The following is a 21,645-nucleotide window of genomic DNA, read 5'->3' as shown; positions in this document are numbered from 1 at the left end:
AAAAAAAAATAAAAAAATGCATTTCTAATTAAAGCTGCTCAAACGCGTAAGCGCACTATAGGGACTTTTAAGTTGAAAAGTGTTCGCGCGCAGACAGGAAGCGGTAGATCTGTCGCGCATTTCCCCGCTCTGTTCTTCCTGTCTCGTGCGCGTCTCTTCTGCACATCCTATTATCATCATGGTGAGCGATTTTGTGGTTAAATCATAATTCAGCGGAGATATAATGAGTGAGATGTGGTGTAGTGCAGCGCGTGTGACGGTAGTGACTCGGTAATGTGATTTTGCCGCGACAATCGCACTTTATTCACGCTAAAGAGTGCGGGTTTGTGCGCGGCATGCGCGTGAACACGAACAATGAGTTGAGCCGACTGCGGTATGATGCTATAATGGACGTGTTTGCCTTCATTAACACATCTCGTTGTTTTATTTGTTGTGTGATGAGTTTACTCGTGTGTGTTTCGATAGTTTGTGTTGTGATGGATGGTATAAAATAGCGGATCATCGTCAGGGAGTTTCTAGCGCTTTCTGTGGAGGGCGTGGCCACTGACGTCACTGACCCGAGCATGAGAGTGCAGTTATATTATAAATTTATGCATATAATTATTAAAATAGTAGTAGCAAGATTTAAGTATGGAAGTATCTAATATTAGCATAATAACGAAATGAATAATAATATTAAAAATCACAGTTGCTTGAATGAATCCGTACTCTCTCTAGAAAGCTTTCTAATGTAATTAGTATGGAGAAAATGCCATAATGATGATAATATTTAATCAAAACTGTAGTCACTTGTCTATATTAGACAGGGTTTCCAGAATGACCACGCACTGAGGGACACTGACTGATTCATGGTTCAGATGATAAATAGACACTGACTTCATTATTAATATCAGAAGTGTACATGACATTATGCATGTGCATCAAGCCTTGATCGTGATCATAATATGTGTGTGTGTGCAGGCGTCTCTATCGATGGCCCCCATGAACATCTTCAGACAAGGAGCGGACGAGGAGAAGGCCGAGACGGCTCGACTGGTGAGACTCGTGCAGTGAACGTGATCATTAATAACCGTGATCATTAATAACCGTGATCATGGCTAACGAGAGCTCTCTCTGTGCTTTCAGTCGTCCTTCATCGGCGCCATTGCCATCGGGGATCTGGTGAAAAGCACTCTGGGACCCAAGGGCATGGTACGTGTGCCGGCGGCCGCCCCGTCATGATCATAACCGGTGAATATTGCTGATTAATGACCTCTGACCTCACAGGACAAGATCCTGCTGGGCGGCGGCAGGGACAGTCAGGTGACCGTGACCAACGACGGCGCCACCATCCTCAAGGCCATCGGCGTCGACAACCCTGCCGCCAAAGTGCTCGTGGGTGAGTCTCCCTGTGTGTGTATTCACTATGATAATAATAATAGTAATAAAATACATTAACCTTCTGGTATTGTTCATTTGGGAGTAATAAATTATTTTTTATGAAATAATGGACTATATTTAATTTGACTAGAGGTGTAACGAAACCCTCATGTCACGATTCGGTACATGTCACGATACTGAGCTCACGATATGATATTATTGCCAGCTGAAGCTGAACATACAGAATTATTATTTTAGACTATTATATGCTTGCACTCCGTCACTGACCAGATATATTAAGCCACTTCTACTGGTAACGTCAGAAATTTGGCATTTTATTATTTAATTTTCATCAGCACCCACAAATATTCCCCCGTTGCATTATTACTCACTATAGTCAACATTATACATGGTAAAATCATCTGTGTAACCACTAGCCCTCTGTGTGAAGACGGCATATATTCCCTGGTTACTGAGAACAGTGTGTTCAGACATAATTGCTTGCTTTTATAAGGTTATGCATTTGGATTTATATGTAGAGATTATCAAAGACTGGTTTTTGACAAAAGTCTTTATAGATTGTACCGCACAAAAATTGCTCTGTATTTTCCATTAATTTCCTGTGCTGATCACGAACAACACGAGTGTGACTTTTAGGTTTTTTTAACAACCATTTTAGCTTTTTCGAAGTCCACATGTTTTTGTCGTTGACCACATAGCAAGTGAAAGGCCACCATGTTTCATACCATTCTGATGAAGTTACGATTAACAAAAAATTAAAAATATTTTTTTTTTCTGTCTAAAATGACAGAGCAACACCAGAGATTAATTCCTGTAAAATATTATTCATACATGCGTCATGATGTGGTTGTGTGTCTGCTGAACCTGCGCAGACATGTCGAAGGTTCAGGATGACGAGGTGGGCGACGGCACGACCTCTGTGACGGTGCTGGCCGCTGAGCTGCTGCGGGTACGACTCTCTCACACACACTCACTCACTGTGTTTCCCGCCGGACGCCGCGCAGGCTTGATCGTGTGTGTGTGTTTGTGCCTTAGGAAGCAGAGCTGCTGATCGCCAAGAAGATCCATCCTCAGATCATCATCTCCGGCTGGAGAAAGGCCACGCAAGCGGCCCGTGACGCCCTGAGGGAGGCAGCAGTGGATCATGGGTAATGATGTGTGTGTGTGTGTGTGTGTGTGTTAGAACATGAGAGGCGTTGGACGTGAGTGTGTTTGATAGCCACGGATCGGATCATTTTTTTGATTGGCAAAAAAAGAGGTATATATATGAACATGAAGGTAACAGTTACAAGGTAAGGATTGATGAATATTAAATTAAAGATTAAATTAGCCTTTAAATCATTTTTCACAAAGATTGTTTTATAAAAAGATAAACCTCAAATATTTAAGCCTTTAAATCGTTTTTTATAAAAAGAATGAGTCAAAAAAGATAAATTACTGACATTTACAAATACAATGCATATTAGCTTATCTTTTATTATTAATAGTAAAATTCGGTCCAAATTTCCCGTGGCGTCTGTCGTTGCTATGCAACCAAGCACTGCGCTCTCCACAACGACAAAGTTTTAGTAGCTAATAGATTTCCACCACCGAAAAACGCTTGCTGTAGCTCTGCTACTAGATTTATTTACAGAGAAGAGAAAAACACCTGTAGTGTTTGTGGAGCGGTGCACCCCCATCCTTCATGTTGACTGAGCTTTCAATGTTGTTACGGAAAGGGTGAAGTTGATATGTTGGTTCTTGTCACATGAACTGCGGCATTCTGAAGAGTTGAGGTGTTCATCTCGCTGTGCCTGGAAAAAATGAGCATGTCGCTTCAATTATGAGCGTGCTTGCCGTGCGCCTACATTTGAAGTAACGAACTTGAGCGCGCAAAAGACACGACATGTGCCCCTTGACGAGCTAGTTACCTCCAATCAGGCCACGGAGACCCCTGCCATAGACAGTAAAAGATACGCAGCAAGAAGAAACACTAGTGGTTCACTGAAAAGCGCTCTGTTTCCATCCCTCTATATTAACTGTATTGACAGATGTCTCTCTATATGGCTATGGGTTTAGGTAGAGAACTTTAAACTGAAAAAATGAGAAGTAAAAAAAAAATAGTTTATTTAATGTCAGCAAACTATATGCAGATTCCGCGCGTTTAAGAGAATTCCGTTTTCATGTGTAAATTCCGTGATTTTGTCCGCGTTTTCCGCATTAAGGAAATCATAGGGCCCCTCTATTTTTTTTATTTTTTTTATTCTTCTCTTGTGGTGAACTAACTGATTCATAAATCAATTGTGAATATTGTAATTTGTTTATATTTTCACTAATTAATTTGCATATATTTGCTGACTGAGCCAGTCCAGATGTGTTTTTTTTCTCCGTTGTGTGTTAATGCGTCTTTTGTTGTCCTGACTGTTTTATGCTTTTGTGTTTGTTGATATAACTTGAAAACTTAAAATAAAATAGATTTTAAAAAGTTTTGTTTGGATTAGGGATGCACCGATACCATTTTTTTCAGAATCGATCCGATACCAAAAATTCCGAGTGTCGGTCGACATCAGCACAGATTTTTATTTTTATTTTAAATCAAGTACAATTTCTATAACTCTGTGTTGAACTGATAATAAGAACTGAAAAAAGATAAAAAATAAAATATATGATCATAATCTGACATAAATGCTATTATAAACTAGATTAGTGGATAATTCAGCAGTAAAATTTAGTCTAGAAAAATCAGAGTGCACAACAATTGTATAAAATCTGAACAGTTTGTGGGGAAAAAAAAAGTTTAGTGGGGAACAAATTAGAGACAATAAGTGTAACACTAAATCTGGTAAAACGTTACACATTGCTCTTTGTATTGTTGTAAAATACATTCATGAAAAACAAGATAACAAATCAAAAATGTCAATTATTTTATATATAGCCTACTATAAAATTGAGACATTTTTTAATTGTATAGCACAGCTGTTTAATGAGGTAGCAATGATAGATAGGACAGAACGGCTATTGATAATCTTTCATTGCGTCCCTGTATTATGATATGAAAGGCTCCAGTGCGGCACAAAAGCGCTTATGCGCATCCCGAGCGCAGAATGATGCTCTTGAACACGAGTCACAGGGTGCAGAGTGTCGAGTCCGCATTGAAAAGTTTAAAGCACAAGGACAATACAAATTGATGCGTAGTGTATTATACAGTATATATCTATGCAATTGTCTATTCAGCATTTTCTTTTAACAGTTTTAAATTTCAGTGACTGTGCGTGTGAAGAACAAATAGTGCTCTGACTTTACTGCAGTGTCGTGATCTAACAGACACCCGGTAGAACATGATTAAGGTACAGCAATAAAGTCCAGCAAGATAAAGTTGTTTTATGCGAAACCATAGACCTTTATCTACAGATCAAGTATAATAATAGTAACTTTTAATCATCTTGGAGAGAGTTTCATCGTGTTAACTGTCGTAACCGAACGCGACGCACTGTTTGATGCTGAATGAAGAATGACTGACAGCCGCAGCTGAGGGAAACATTTACGTGATCTTGAATTTAATGACTTAAATAGTAATTTCTATCTCACATTATAGTATATAATGGCTTCAAAACACTTTATTGTGCACGAAAACTTCTGGTGCTTTATAATGTTTGTGTGTCTTTTATGCGGCTTAACAATAACACTGAATAGTATACGCACAATATGGGATTTGGATCGGCCTCATCTGACCGATACCCGATCCGGCAAAAATGGCAGTATCGGAGCCGATACCGGTACTGAGTATCGGATCGGTGCATCCTTAGTTTGGATGTGTAAATTGGCAAGACAAAACATGTCCAAATGATAAACTATCCCTCTATGATGGTTAAATTTAGCATTTAAACCGCAAATCACATGCGTGCCGAACCGTACGCATCACCATCAACTGCGATCCTCTCCACCCCTAGTGTGTGTGTGTGAACAGTAGAGGCGGTGGACGTGAGCTTGTGTGTGTGTTTCTCCTCAGGAACGACGAGCAGAAGTTCCAGGTGGACCTGCTGAACATCGCACGCACCACGCTCTCCTCCAAGCTGCTGACGCACCACAAGGACCACTTCGCCCGGCTGGCGGTGCAGGCCGTGATGCGGCTCAAGGGCTCCGGGAACCTGGAGGCCATCCACGTCATCAAGAAGCTGGGCGGCAGCCTCACCGACTCCTACCTGGACGAGGGTGTGTGACGGACAGCTCATCCTACAGGCTTAATTCACCCAAACATGAGAATTAGCCCAGGCTTTACTCGCCCTCAGGGCATCCTAGGTGTACATGACTTCCTTCTTTCAGACGAAAGCTAGTTATTATAGCTATAAAAGTTTTAACTATGGCCGTTTTTTTTACACCTACGCATCAGAAGGCCTTTATCCGGAGCCGTGGGAATTACTTTAATGATGGATTGATGCACTTTTTTAATTTTCAAATGTTGGCCTCCCATTCACTTCCATTATAAATCTTGGATTAGCTAGGACTTTTTTTTAATATAACTCAGATTGTGTTTGGCTGAAAGAAGAAGGTCATGTACACCTAGGATGGCTTGAGGGAGAGTAAATCATGGGGTTACTTTCATTTTTCGATGAACTATCCCTTTATATAATATTAATAATTCATGCCTTCAATAAATACTTGCCTTCATCCTGATGATTCAACGCCAGTGTAAATGACTAATTTTTCACCCATATAAATTACACCTATATACAATTTTATATTCACCAATAAAAATGTTATCAGTCTTTATTTGAACATTTAAAATAGTTTTTTTTGGGGGGGCAGAATTGTAATGTTTTGAATAGTCTTTAAAATGGCCTTCATTAAGTAATGGGTGTTTTAATCTTTCTATAAATATAATTTCCCTCATTATAAATGTCATATTTCTTTATTACTTGTGTACAAAATATACTGTTGCAAAACATATCACTAGGTCTCATTATAGTTTTATATTCATCTCATCTCAAATAATAATAATGTGTTTGTAAAGTATCAGTAACAACAGGTGTTTAATTGATCTGTGAAAGTTGTGCGATTGGTTAACGGTGTGTGGCTCAGCCAATCAGAAGGCGGCACACGAGTAGCGTAATGGTCATGTGACTGCTCTTCTTGTTCTTCACAGGCTTCCTGCTGGACAAGAGGATCGGAGTGAACCAGCCCAAGAGGATCGAGAACGCCAACATCCTCATCGCCAACACCGGCATGGACACGGACAAGATCAAGGTACGGCCTCGCTCAGGCACTGAGCGCCAGTTAAACTGTTAAAGCGGCACCTTTAACACCAGTAACGTGAGTGTGTGTGTGTCCTGCAGATCTTCGGCTCCAGGGTGCGTGTGGACTCCACAGCCAAGGTGGCCGAGATCGAGATGGCCGAGAAGGAGAAGATGAAGGAGAAGGTGGAGCGCATTCTCAAGCATGGCATCAACTGCTTCATCAACAGGTGCTGTAAGAGTGTGTTCTCAGCCCTCGACTGATGTGTCGGCTGATTTCTGCGGCTTCATTAAGGGCCCAAATTTGCCCTCTTAAATTGATATCCAGAGGAATTTTTCCTTTTATAAGGACAGTTTTTTTCTAATCGTATTAAATGTGTGCATTTAGGCATTTGCGCTGCAGTTTCAATCACATATGCATAAAAAATTTGGAAAACTTAGATGACATAAATTCAGGCTCCCAGTAGGTGTCAGCAAAACGGCCGGTTCATTCAAGAACGTAGAGGCTGTCTTTATGAGTGTTTCATTTAGTCATTCACTCGACCATTTCCGTCAAAAATGCAGATTATTGATTATAAAATATCCAGTGTCTGGTTTTACCTTTGTAGAAAACATGGAAACGCCAAAGACACTTTAATTTATAATTTTATTGTATTTTATTAGACGGATGAGCAACTGTTTAGACAAAACTGTCAATTGGCTAACGTAGCATAATCAGATAGAGCTTTAACAGATATACAGCATTTCCTCCCATATACAATGTTTTAAAATGAATACTGCCATTTAGCAGCACAAGTCATCCAGCTTTTATTAATATATGAAAGTCTAATATTGATCTAGCTTCCTGCAGTGTGTCTCGTAGCAGCTACGGGGCGAACGCACAGAGTAACATAACTTTAAACACACTCTAATGTTTTGACCAAGTAAAACCCCAGAATTGTGGATGAGTGTGTGTTTGTGTGTTGTGGATCCTCAGGCAGCTGATCTATAACTACCCTGAGCAGCTGTTTGCCGCCGCTGGCGTGATGGCCATCGAACACGCTGATTTCGCAGGAGTGGAGCGCTTGGCCCTCGTCACAGGTACACACACACACACACCGCTGTGAAAACTATCCCAGTGTGCACTGCCCTGATCCTGATCACCAACTGTGTGTGACTCATTACCCGATCAGACTGGCAAAAGATTCAGAAGTTAAATACAAAGTGTGTTCATTTCAGAACTAAGTAGCGCACTGTTTTTAGCTAGCACTCATTGAGCTGGTTTGTTTGTGCAGGCGGTGAGATCACGTCTACCTTTGACCATCCTGAGCTGGTGAAGATCGGCCACTGTAAGCTGATCGAGGAAGTGATGATCGGAGAGGACATGCTCATTCACTTCTCAGGAGTGGACATGGGTAAGTGCTGGGCAAACACATCTAAGCCCTCGAGTCTTCTCCTTTGTTGACTGCAGATTTATCAGCAGTGTTGTGTCATTGATGTGTTCCCGTGTGCAGGAGAGGCGTGCACCATCGTCCTGCGCGGGGCGACGCAGCAGATCCTGGACGAGGCCGAGCGCTCGCTCCACGATGCCCTGTGTGTGCTGTCGCAGACCGTCAAAGAGACGCGCACCGTGTTCGGCGGAGGTCAGTACAGTTCGCCACGCCAGCGGCTCTCTGACCGGTGTCTGCTGGGACGCGCTCTCACGCCGGTGTGCTTGTGTTTCAGGATGCTCTGAGATGCTGATGGCTAGAGTGGTGTCAGATCTGGCCAACCGGACGCCAGGCAAAGAGGCCGTGGCCATGGAGTCCTTCGCTAAAGCCCTGATGATGGTGCGTCACGTTGTGTCAGCTGATATCTGGCTGTTTAGAGATGATCAGTGCAGGGATGCGGAGTTACTTCTCCTTAAGGATATATTTCTCCCCTTAAATTGGTTTCCATGTGTATTTTTACCTTTTATGAGTTTTATAAGTTTTCTTAACTTATTAAATACATCATATTTGTAGGAAATTTACAGTGCAATTACAATCACATAATGCATACACATTGGAAAAAAGGAAATTATGTGAAACTTAAACCACCAGAAGTTGTCAGTCTTTAATTACGGAGTCATTGAATTATTCACTCAACTGATTCGTTTAAAATTATTAATTAGTGAGTCATTGAATTATCAATTTGTTCAGTTATTAATTAGTGAATCATTGAATTATTCACTCAACCGATTAATATTATTAATTAGTGAGTCATTGAATTATCGATTTGTTCAGAGTTATTAATTAGTGAGTCATTGAATTATTCACTCAACCGATTCATCCAAAGCCTTTAATTAGTGAGTCATTGAATTTTTCACTCAACCGATACGTTTAAAATTATTAATTAGTGAGTCATTGAATAATTCACTCAAACGATTCATCCAAAGCCTTTAATTAGTGAGTCATTAAATTATTCACTCAACCGATTTGTTTAAAATTATTAATTAGTGAGTCATTGAATTATTCACTCAACCGATTCATCCAAAGCCTTTAATTAGTGAGTCATTGAATTATTCACTCAACCGATTCGTTCACATACATGGATTCATTCAGGAATTAAGCAAGAGTCTGTCTGTGTACAAAATTGCAAATTCAAAAGAAGTACCTACTCGGAGAGTAAGTTATTACACCCATCATGTTGCTTTGTCATGTGACCTACTAGCATTATTTGCGAAGTTATGCTATCATTCAGTGGCGAATCCTCTCCTGTTGCCTGAAGGGACAGTTAGGTGTCCACTGGATGTGCGCTTCAGAATGGCTGCTATTCACCTACTGTGAATTTGGACACACTACTATAATCGGGAAGTATGTGATGTCAGATAGAGCCCCTGACTGTATGAATGGATCATTAAATCATTCACTCGAACGATTGGTTTCAAAACACTTATTCATTCTGAAAAGAAGCAAGTCACTGTTTTAATGAGTGACTTGATGAATCATTCACTCAACTGATTTGCTATTTTTATTGGCGAAAAGAACAAAAACGGACACTATTGTGTCTAAAATGGCAGTCACTATTAACGTCGTGTATTGAACCGTTTGCTGATATTGGGGAAAAACGGCCCGCTCGCCTGTGATGAAGCTTCACTATATCATGTGATGTAAATGTATGTGTAAGTGCTTTTTGTGCCCCTGCATCTGTATATTGGGGGCATTTATTAGTTAATCTAGCTGGCACTTCAGCACCTGTTAGTTTCTGAATGTGTATCGGTGTCTGTTCTCAAGCTTTAAGGCTGCTTGTTGTTGCAGCTGCCCACCATCATCGCTGATAACGCAGGATATGACAGCGCAGAGCTGGTGTCCCAGCTGAGAGCCGCCCATCAGGACAACAAGATCACTTTCGGCCTGGGTAAGACACACACACACACACCTGATGTCAGGCTAGCCCGCGCCTCTGCTCTGACCTTTGACCCTTGACCCGTGCCGTCTGACAGACATGACCCAGGGCTGTGTGGGAGACATGGCGGATCTGGGCATCACCGAGAGCTTCCAGGTGAAGAGGCAGGTGTTGCTGAGCGCAGCCGAGGCGGCCGAGATGATCCTGCGCGTGGACAACATCATCAAAGCTGCTCCCAGGTCAGTGCTCTCAGCTTTATTCATACAGGACACACCGTAGGAGTTATTAGCTGTTTTTGTGCTTAATGGAAATGTCAAGATGGGCTTGTGTCCTTTTTTTTTTTTTTTGTCAAGCAAGTTTTATTGGAAGACAAAAACATTTTTTTTTTACCAATAAATAATAATAAAAAAAACATCCCATACCCGACCTGTTTACATTGACTTGAAAAAGTATGATAAAGAAATGTGCAAACGTTACATTATGTGCTTATATTCTAAAAATGCACATAAACATGATTGAGGCACATCATTTTTTATCTGCTAAGACATGCGCACAAACTGCGATGAGAACAGTTATAGAGAATAAACCCCTGGATGCGCAACACAAACCTCAGGTGGCTTTGCCTCAGCTGTGGATGTGATTGGATGACTGGACTAACCAGCGGACCAATGGCATTGCAGCATCTCGGATGTAGCTTTGGTTGTTCTGAAACGCCTGATCTAAAAGTCTGTCAACACCAGCATCCGAACACAAGAGAACGTGACGGCGTTTATCGTGTCTCGTCTGACGCTCTGAGGCACAGCTCCTTTATGATGGAGGTTTCTTCCCTGATTGAAGATTCTACCATGTTTACTAGATATTTTGCACCAATTTCTTAGGGAGAGACTATTTTGTTCTCGAGCACATGGGATGGAAATGCTTTATGCTAGATCTAATTTTGCTCAGAACTTTGGGTGGAAATCTAAATAAATGATGCAAACTAAATAAAATACGAGTTCAAACTCTGCTCTAAAGAGACAATAGTGTGATAGTCTTAAGTCAGTCTGTGCTGAGACAGAGACTCAGCTGAGAGGTTGAGGTATTTTTGTGTGTGTGTTGAGTTCAGTAACGGTGTAGATAACAGCTTCATCTGTTCAGGAGACTCAGCTGAGAGGTTGTTGAGCTATTTTAGCGTGTGTTTAACGTGTGTGTGTTGTTGTGTTTCAGGAAGCGTGTGCCGGATCATCACCCCTGCTGAACACACACCGCTAGCGGCCCGTGTATTTATTGACAGGAAGCGGATTCTCTTTGTTTTGTAGTTTCTTGTGTCGATGCACTTCTCGAGCATGTCTGAATGTCAGCGCTGGCTTTTGACCTTTTGTTTACTCAATAAAAACTGTCACGATCAAACCAAGCCTGTTGTGTTCGAGTCTCTTGCCAAGTCCAGTCAGCTTTATTTCTACAGTGCTTCACACGGGACAGAGTTTCAAAGCAGCTTCACCGGGACAAACAGGGAAATAACTCTGTGATGTGAGACCACTTCAGATTCTGCTGTAAAGAAGCTCTACGTGTTCAGTTACAGTGTTTGTTTCTGAATCTTTTTATGTCCATACAAATATTTACACATTAAGAAAAAATCAGTTGAAATTGAGAGGATGTTTTTTTCCTGAGTATTCCTCGTTTAAATGATTCATTTGTAGGTCATGCATAAATATAATAAACCTATTACATATTTCTACTAAACCTAAATAAACTGTGAATCCCGCTGGATCTGTGGTGCTCCTCATCGAGCTGCTTTAGGCGAGAGTTAATAAACATCAACATCCAATAAACCAACGTCTGGTTTTCAGGAGATGAACATCTTCAGCTTCTTGCATAGGCCTACTACTAGTTTTCATATTGTAAACATTGTGATGGTCTTTTTCTTTGAGCGTGTTCTGTGCAAACACCAAGTGCTGAATTTCTGTTTAATTTTGGGGAAACCGGAATGGGGAATAAGGTTTATATTTCAGAGAAATTTAGAAAAGCACAGTAATGTTAGCTGTTGTACTTGTGCTTGTGTCCTAAGCTCTCGTGTCTTCACCTCTGGTCTGTTTGCTGAGTGTTAAATCAACACGTGAAAGGGCCGCGGTGACCTGACATCTGCATTTAAACATCGGCTGGAGTCACTGCGGCCCTGAGTGAGCGTTTGATCGAGAGCACCATGAGGACCGGTCTGATCCTGCTGGGGCTGCTGGGCTTTGTTCAGAGTCTGGTGAGGTAAGAACAACACGCTTCATTGCTTTGTCTCTACTTTCTGATTAAAACGGGCTTACCTGCTCACTACTACTACAATAAATGCCCATGAATGATCATATTCTGAGTGTTTCAGCCATGATTTAACTATGGTTTTTACAGTGAAATCATACTAACTATAAAGACAATCATGTTTTTACCACATAATTGCAGTATAACCATTATAACTACAAAATTAGCCATGGTTTTAACTATGGTTTAACTATACATTTTTATTAAAACCATATAGCTGCAAGATTAAGAAATGGTTTCAACTATTTTGTAGAAAAACTCTAATAAACACAAAACTAAATACGTTTTCTAGTATGTGAACTGGGAGAAATTAATCATTATTTCAGAAAGAAAACTGTTTTTTACCAAATTTAAAAAGACTTTTGTTGTCACTTCTGAAATCAAAGAAATTGTGAAGATTAAAAAAAAAATACAGTAACAAATGTATTGCTCGTGTTACTTAATACTTTAATGTTAACTAATGAACCTTATTGTAAAGTGTTACAAAAACATTTTGTTTCCCAAATCTAAAAAGGCTTTTATAGTCACTTCTGAAAGCAAAAGAAATTGAGAGTTTATCACAGATACTGTACAACTATTAGGCCACAGAATGCCCAGTCATTCTCAATACGAGAGTAATTTCTGAGAGATGTGGTGGTGACGAGGTGTTGTCCCGTCCCAGGGTGCCGTTGAGTCGCGTGCCCCCGCTGCGGGGTCGCCTGCGCGCCGCCGGGCAGCTGGAGGAGTTCCTGCGCGAGCACCAGCCCGACGCCTTCTCCCGGCGCTACGCCCACTGCTTCCCCCCCGCTCAGCACTACCTGCGCACGGGCGGCAGAGCCAAGGAGAGACTCTACAATTACATGGACGTGAGCCGAGATCTGTGTTCATCTGCTGTTACACGCGCCAAACCTCATTCCTTCAAACACCGGCCTCGACGGGGCAGGATTAGACCGATGAAATCACGCGTTCAGAAGGGTCCCAGACAGCAACATAGTGTCGGCCCAGATCCGGGGTACCAGTGTACCTAATGTGGGCCGGACCTGGGCCTTCACTATGTTGCTGTCTGGGGTAACGGGGTTTGATGGTAATGGGGCTGACCGTTTTAGTTTAACAATGTCAGTCAGGAAAGATGCTTCTTAGAACGAGTGCTGATGTTTCTACAATTATCAGCTGTTAACTTTAAATCATGAGGGTTGACATCTTAAGATGGTCTTCATCCCATCTTGACTGGTAAAAAACAGCAGAGATGTTAAATTATCTTTAAAACATTCGCGTCTTCAAAGGATCATGACATTATGACTTTTTATTATTTATGGAATATACAATATATTTACAAGACAATGCATAACAATGGCAGCATTTAAGTATTTTAAATAGTACACTATCAACTAAAATTGATATATTTATAGAGATATGGAATAAATGCAACAACAACAAATCCCAAACTCAAAAGTTTGTGGTCGGTAATTTTTTTTTAATGTTTTTTTGAAAGAAGTCTCTGTTCAACTGGATATATTTGATTAAAAATATAGTAAAACAGTAATGTTGTCAAATGTTATTCCAGTGTAGCCTAAAACAGCTGTTTTCTATGTGAATATATAGTAAAGTGTAATTTATTCCAGTGATCAAAGCTGAATTTCCAGTATCATTACTCCAGTCTTCAGTGTCACATGATCCTTCAGAAATCATTCTAATATGCTGATTCGATGCTCAATAAACATTTATGATTGTTATCAGTGTTGAAACTGATACTTTTTTTTCAGGATTCTTTGATGAATAGGAAGTTCAAAAGAACAGCATTTATCTAAAACAGAAATCATTATAAATGTCTTTACTGTCACTTTTGATCCATTTAATGCATCTTTGTTGAATAAAAGTATTAAATTCTTTTAAAAAGGCCAAAGATTAAGACTGAAACTGGCTTTGAATCATGTGTTGTGAAGGCGCAGTTCTTCGGTCAGATCAGTCTGGGTAAACCGGAGCAGAACTTCACGGTGGTGTTTGACACGGGATCCTCTGACCTCTGGGTCCCGTCGTCCTACTGCGTGAGCCAAGCGTGCGGTAACTAACACACACATTCACCCGCGTTTAATGTGTGAACTGCCGTATGTTGATGAAGTGACCTGGCTGTTGTTTACACAGCGATCCACCACAAGTTCAAGGCCTTTGAATCGAGCACGTACGCACACGACGGACGAGTCTTCGGCATCCATTACGGCTCCGGTCACCTTCAGGGAGTGATGGCCAGAGAACAACTGAAGGTATCCGTTCACACTCAGCCCTAAAAGGCCATTTCTGAGGTGGACTGGCTCTCATGATCCTCAGTGGCCTCACTTTGGCAATAACTATATTGTATGAGAATGTCTTGTTTGGGTTCAGGTGGGCTCGGTGAGGGTCCAGAATCAGGTGTTCGGTGAGGCTGTATACGAGCCGGGCTTCTCTTTCGTCCTGGCTCATTTTGACGGGGTTCTGGGTCTGGGTTTCCCTCAGCTGGCAGAGGAGGTCGGCTCTCCTGTGTTCGACAGCATGATAGCGCAAGGCCTGCTGGATGAACCCATCTTCTCCTTCTATCTCAAGTAAGAAATCACCACAACATCACTTACTGATCCACACTTTGATGCTTTTTAATGAAATCAGGAACTTGGACACTGATGCTATGGCAATGGACTAAGGGCCAGATTTACCAACAGCTCGCGCAAACGTAAACCCAGGATTTACTAAAGACATGGAGTGAAAAATTAGACGTGGACCGGTATTTTTGCGGCTGACCTTATTGCATATGCATTTGTAGGAGTCTCACTTTCAGACACAAAATGTCTGGGAGGAAAGATTAACGAAAGCTGATTAATGAAGGTTTGCGTTATGCTTGAGGCTTTACACGGGTTGTATGCTGCATTTGTCTAGTCAATGACACTGACTCTTAAAATATGCCAGTAAGAGACTGCAGTTCATAAATATACCCCGGATTAATTGTTGACCCCAGGTAAATTATGAGCAATGTGAAACGTGAATCTAGATAACCCAGGATTGTGTTTACTCAGGGTTTACAATGACCAATGTAGTGTTGAACTAGGTTTTATCCATGGATGCTGCAGGTTATGTGATTCAGCTTGTAAAATGGTGTCATATTCTCAGATGTTTTGTTACGGGATGCAGAGAATATTAAGTAGAGAGGATCAGTCTATTCTCAAAGATCATGGGATTGTAAGCTCGCGCTCGATCGGCCCAAAGTCCGGCATCCGACCAGCGCGGAAGGTCTTTACGTGTTACTGTCCTTTTCTCGAGGCAAAGTATTTTTTGATTAAATGCAATACATTTGAATATGTATTCTCTCGTTATTTCATCTGACTCCATAAATGAAAAGGTTTTAATGATATCTGTGGATCATTAATTGTGAGCGAATGTTTGACTATTCCTTTTAACTCTTTAGTAAAATAATGTCAAAGTCAGTTACAATAATCAAATGTAACAATTTATTATGTCAGGTAAATGTATCATGCCAATTTCATAATCATTTCAAAGATAATCAATACAAAACATCAAATTCTCTGGTGAAGAGGTAGCTTTGTAAGTCAGTTATCCATAAACTCTTAAAAACCTTATTACCTTTTGTTTTACTTTTTTGGAAATGAGACATTTGTACCAGTCACACTGTGATATTTTAAATGATACCAAACATGAAAAATATTCTGTGATAATCATTCACATTAAACTATACATTTTCTTGGGTGAATTCAGGTGATCATCTGAGCATGAGAGAGAGGGGGTGAGGGGAGAGGGAAAGAGATGTAGATTAGATGACTCGGAGGTGAGACTTTAGTCTCGATGGTGCATGAGGAGGAGTTCAAATGGTAATTTCCAGAGAGGTCCTTTGTCCTCTCAGGGTCTGGTCGCTCTTTAAACAGACTGTCCGGCATTTTGTAGTTCTTACAGGATAAAGAGAGTTCCTCACGAGGACATGCAGAAAAGGTTTTCTTTCTGGTTCTCAAGAAAGATGGAGGGAATGGATGCAGTTCGGTCTCCATGTTATTGTGTACACGGTCGTCGAGGGTGGTCTGGTATTGTCGTATTCCAGTAGCGTAATGGTCATGTGATGGCGCTTGACAAATCAGGGAGCGAATGTGGGCCTTCGTTTCAAAGTCTCAATTTTGGTCCGTCTACAGTGAAACACAACCCCAGATTTCTCAAGCTAAAACTGCAGCGTTTCCAAAACTCTCCGTTTTCAAGGGTTGAAAGCTCTGGAGTAGAGTGGCGCCAGGCGTAACCGTAGCCGAAGTTATGCGTGTTAAAACGAAAACGCTCTAGTGTAAACAGGGCCTTAGGTTCCCTGAAAGAGGGAATGAGACGCCGCTCACTGTTATTCATCAGGAGAGGGACTTGTGTTGCAACTCTATTCAACAGAAAACAGTCCTGTCGAAAGATTAAGCCAGATTTGAAGCTTGTGACACATAAATGCGCACATCAACCGATCACTTTATTTAGCGTTCATGTAAACACTACGTTTGTATTCATCAATCAGAATGATTTCACCCTACAGGGTTCCCATAATGTCTTCTGACGTCTCGTTCATGAACATGATCATCAGGTTTTCTACATGTCACCCCTGTAGAGACATTCTCACATTCATGTTCATTTATCCGTTTGATAAGTCGGTTACACTTTATTTCGATAGTCCACTTTAGACATTCTACTAACTATTAGTAACTTGTCAACTCACTATCATTAGCGTATTAGTAGACTGTTATGGTTAGGTTTTAGGGTTAGGGGAATAAGTTGACTTGTAGTTGCCAAGTTATAGTCAGTAGAAGGTCTGTTGGGGGACCAACAAAATAAAGTGTTTGCAAATACAAAGCAGACAGTCCACTAATACTCTAATGACAGTTAGTTGACTTGTAGCTGCAAAGTTACTTATAGTTAGCAGAATGTCTAAAGTGGACTATCGAAATAAAGTGTAACCGATAAGTACTATAATGTGCAAAAATGATAGTATTTATGAGAGCGTATGTCCTGATCCCGACTACAGGAACGGCGACTCAAGCTTTGGAGGGGAGGTGATGTTCGGAGGAGTGGATGAAACACGGTTCGTTTCTCCCATCATCTGGGCCCCAGTCACTCAGAAGGGTTACTGGCAGATCAGATTAGATGGGTGAGTGTGACACAAGTGTCTTTAATGGAGCTGAACTCAAAGACCGCAGAAATCAGTGTGTTTGTTGTGTCCAGTGTGAAGGTTCAGGGAGCTCTGAGTTTCTGCTATAGTAGTAATCATGGCTGTCAAGCTGTAGTGGACACAGGGACGTCTCTGATCGGCGGCCCAGTGAAAGACATCATGCTCCTCCAGCAGTTCCTCGGAGGAACGCCTACCGTGGCCGGAGAGGCGAGTATGGATTGGTTATCTTCAGTAAAAGATAATCCAGTGAGCATGTGACTTCACTGATGTTGATGGACGTCTTCAGTAAATGAAGGCTTGTTTGTTTGTGGGTTTAGTATCTGTTAGACTGTGCCAGGATCAGGAGTCTTCCTGTAGTGTCCTTCATGATCAACGGTGTGGAGTTTTCCCTCACTGGAGAGCAGTATGTCAGGAGGGTGAGTACAACAAAACACAAACTCAGGGTTTACTTTGGACTTTGACTAATGGACTAATCATTCTTCTTTTTCCCTTGAGTCTATGGCAGCCCAAAGAACAGTGAATAAGAAAGTTATGAAATTTGCCACACAGTTTGAAGATTTACTATAGCAAACTTGGGAGTCTCAATCTCAAATTTATAGTACCACCCAAAGCTCAAACTTGAGGCCTACAAACAAAAATTGTTTCCCATGCAAAGTCCATTGCACCCTATGACATAATTTGGTCCCATTTTATCTTGGGTGTCTTTAACTGTTATGTACTACTAACATTTAAGTCAATAATTTGATACAATACACTTGAACTTGAACGCAATTTTACATTGTACTTATATTTTAAATTATATTTAATTTGATTTTTGATTTTTAACCTTTAATAATACCAGCTGACAGGGCTCTCTGAATCCTATGTTTACAGCATTAGGTGAGATTTTCTTTCTTGAGAAAAATCAACATGCATCTACTGTACCTAATATTTATCCAAATGAATAGATATTGAAACAAGATCAGACTCAAATCACAAGAACTGAATTGAAATTGTAAAATTTGTATCAAGCAATAATAAAAGCAGTAGCCAACCAGTCATTGCATGGTAACATGTTGTCACTAAACTTAATAAAATTGTTCAGTTAGGCTACCAAAGTTTTGACAATCACAATAGCCTAAGTGATTTAGACTAAAGTCCACCCTTGCCAAACTTGGTGTGTGTAATGACAACCATGAGCTGAGGGTACCTGAGCAGTTTCATCACAGCGCCACCTACGGGTCTTCTGAAACTGAAACTTCTGAAACATTTCTCCTAAAATCACTGCTCTCTTTAGATTCTGTGTGACAGATCAATTACCCAGTTTTCCTTTAGCATTGGCTGTTTGCCATAAAATGCTGTATTGTTCAAAGTATTGCTTTTTGTAATCATTTTTTGTAAACGCCTTTTCGTCAGATTTTCACCAAATTTAGCTCAGATCATCATTAGACCATGCTGGTTATGAAATTCTTGATAACGCAGTTCACTTCAAAACACTCATAAGATGTTTGGATTTATTACAGATCTCTGGCAGATTTAGTCACACAGACCGCACAAGCGGCTCATGAAGACACAGACTGGCTATTGTATCACACTTTCATTTGAGCATCTCAATGAAGATCGTGTTATCAGATCATCGGTTGCAGTGTAGTGAGAGAGAGAGTGTGAGAGGTTGCCAGATTTCACAGATTAAGTCAAACACCTGGCAGAAGCCGTATCCTCTTAAGAGAAAAGCTCTGTTTGGGGGATTTAAACTATTGACATCTGGCAACCTCAAACATGAACGCTTGTGGAGGCTTGTTACCAATGCAAGATAGTGCACATGACAAAACGAAAATAAACATTTCAGGATAAATAACCAGTTGCGACGGTTCTTATTAATGAATCAAGAGCAGCAGATTTAGTTATGAGGATTAAAATAAAATTAATCGTGCAGCGGAATACTGAAATAATTTGGTCTGAAATGATAAAACTAGTCTTTTTGTGTTTCTTGGGACACACGCTCTTATAAAATGTTCACGGGTTGACCTCTGTTCTGCTTGACATCATAATCTCTTGAGATGAATTGGTGCCGTCTTACATTTACATGTTCAAACTCTACCTCAGCCTCAGTGTTGGGGAAGTTACTCTTAAAAAGTAATGAGTTATCAGCTACTAATAACGACTTCAAGAGTGTATGTAGTGTACTGTTCTAATTATTCTCTTTTAAAAGCATTACTAATCACTTTCTAAATCCCATATCAACCTCGACCAGTTGAACAATACAAAGATGGAAATGGTTCTTTTAAATAAATAATGTACGATTGCATAAATTATTCTTGACCTGACCAAGTACTTGTGGGGTTTTAATGTAACCTCCTCCCTTTATTTCAACATTGGATGTTTTTCAGATGTTTTATGTAGAATTGTTCTATAGTCTCTACAGCACTGATTCTCAATGCAGGCTCCCTCGAGTGGTACGGTTGTTATCATCATTGTTCAACAAGTCTGTGTTTCCCGAAAACATCGTTCTAACGAACATCCCTCTAGTGGTGCGCAGAGGAATCACTGAATTAAATATTAATTTTACTGGTGGATGATGAAATGATGAAAAGTTCAACGAAACTGCTATTGTGGTTTCAATCTGGCAAGAGAAGTGCGGATCAAGGGTGTGTTTCCCAAAAGCATTGTTAGCCAACTATGGTCGCAAGGTCTGTCGTTATCAGCAGTTAATCGAGTCAGTGTTTCCCGAAACCATCGTTCTAACGAACATTCGCAAACAACATCACAAAGTTGTGTGTTTGATCGACAGCTCTCGACCTGTGGTTAGAAATATAGTGTCTAGTTTGCATGACGTGGACTCAATAAATCCTTATCTTGAGCAAAATAAGCAATCTGACATTCAGCACAATCTATATCTTTTATTTAAAATACATACAAATATCATTTACATCTTTTAGTTTGTCAAGAGATTTAAAGCATGGTTATCGAAGAGTGCGCATGTGTGAACGTGCTCTAGTATGTGCTCTACAAGCTTATGATTGAAATAGTCCTCAGATGTCATGTCTGTAATTTATAGCAAAACATCTAGCATTAAAGGGTATTACTAATTATGACTCGAACGAACTACATCAAATTTTGATTTATTTGGAGTGGGAGAGGGGAAGAGCCCAGGCCAAGTGTGTGTATCTTAGCAATTAATGCATGAAACCACTTTTAGGTACAGTAAATTTTAATTGAATCATTATTTAAGTTTTTTATTTACCTGTATGTAAGCAGTGTTAATGTTCAAACTGTTAATAAATATTCTTATCAGGACTAAAACTGGCTGGTTTTGAGCTGTGCGTAACTGTAGCTGAATAGTTTAGGCCTACTACGCTACTGTGTTTTCATATTGGTCATTATGGCGGTACTTGGAGAGCCAAATATTTTCTGAGGTGGTACTTGGTGTAAAAGATGAATCCCTTGCTTTACTGGACTATTTCAAGGGAAAAGCTATTTAAATGAATGAATGAATGATTGATTATGCCTGGTTTTCTGTGTAGGAGATGCTGAACAATAAGGAGATCTGCTTCAGCGGCTTCCAGTCCATAGACTTCCCTTCTCCCGCGGGAGCCATCTGGATCCTGGGGGACGTGTTCCTTTCCCAGTTTTACAGCATCTATGACAGGGGTCATAATCGGGTGGGATTGGCTCGTCTCGCAGGAGCGGCAAAGGTCATCGTATAGATCACACGGGTCGCTCGTCTCTGAACGTGCAGAAGAAACTAATGAGAGTGTCTGACATCCTCCATTAAAACATTAAACACCATCTTTACTCTCTCTTTACTCTGTCTGTGGCGCCATTAGAAAACTGCACGTGACATTAAACACATTCATCATGATTTTCATTGGATGAAAGCGCAGAGATTTAATTTGTCCCATCATGCAACTGCATCACAGGTACAATGAGATTACATGTGAAGTTCATCACTTCAAACCTGATGAAATATGTGAGATGTTTAACAAAAGTAACAAATGTTACACATTTTATATATATATATATATATATATATATATATATATATATATATATATATATATATATATATATATGCCCTTTCTTATTTTGATCAGTTGATGTATTTTGCTCGTATGTCCAGAAACTGTCATGAAGGTCTTCTGAGGTATTGAATATTATTTCACAGTGCAGTATTGCATTTTTGATGATGCCTGTTTGTGATCATTTGAAACTCAATGGTAATATTGATAGTAATAATGATTAATGTGACACTACAATAAGAACTGAATATAGTTTGAGAAAAGCACAGATACACACCGC

General features: G+C 40.3%; 2 protein-coding genes across 2 annotated transcripts; both read left to right on the top strand.

Moving 5' to 3' along the window:
- Nucleotides 1-57: 57 nt before the first annotated feature.
- Nucleotides 58-11,328, top strand: LOC308690150 (T-complex protein 1 subunit beta). Its single transcript, XM_081364454.1, has 16 exons — nt 58-181; nt 961-1,035; nt 1,126-1,191; nt 1,267-1,378; nt 2,253-2,329; nt 2,416-2,528; nt 5,369-5,571; nt 6,503-6,603; nt 6,693-6,820; nt 7,567-7,670; nt 7,865-7,984; nt 8,084-8,212; nt 8,295-8,398; nt 9,848-9,947; nt 10,033-10,174; nt 11,142-11,328. Exons 1-16 carry the CDS (start codon nt 179-181, stop codon nt 11,170-11,172), a joined length of 1,608 nt encoding a protein of 535 aa, XP_081220580.1. The 5' UTR covers nt 58-178; the 3' UTR covers nt 11,173-11,328.
- Nucleotides 11,329-12,095: 767 nt separating this feature from the next.
- On the top strand, nt 12,096-21,137 carry LOC308689365 (cathepsin E-like). The gene is made up of 9 exons (XM_081363013.1): nt 12,096-12,173; nt 12,883-13,066; nt 14,144-14,261; nt 14,343-14,461; nt 14,580-14,776; nt 17,224-17,346; nt 17,421-17,574; nt 17,685-17,783; nt 20,871-21,137. The coding sequence occupies exons 1-9, from the start codon at nt 12,118-12,120 to the stop codon at nt 21,051-21,053; spliced, it is 1,233 nt and encodes a 410-aa protein (XP_081219139.1). The 5' UTR covers nt 12,096-12,117; the 3' UTR covers nt 21,054-21,137.
- Nucleotides 21,138-21,645: the final 508 nt, after the last annotated feature.

Source organism: Scardinius erythrophthalmus, assembly GCF_964197995.2.
Source record: "Scardinius erythrophthalmus genome assembly, chromosome: 4".
Lineage (NCBI taxonomy): Eukaryota > Metazoa > Chordata > Actinopteri > Cypriniformes > Leuciscidae > Scardinius > Scardinius erythrophthalmus.
The sequence above is the reverse complement of the archived record's forward strand: the minus strand, read 5'-3'. Positions and strand labels throughout refer to the sequence as shown.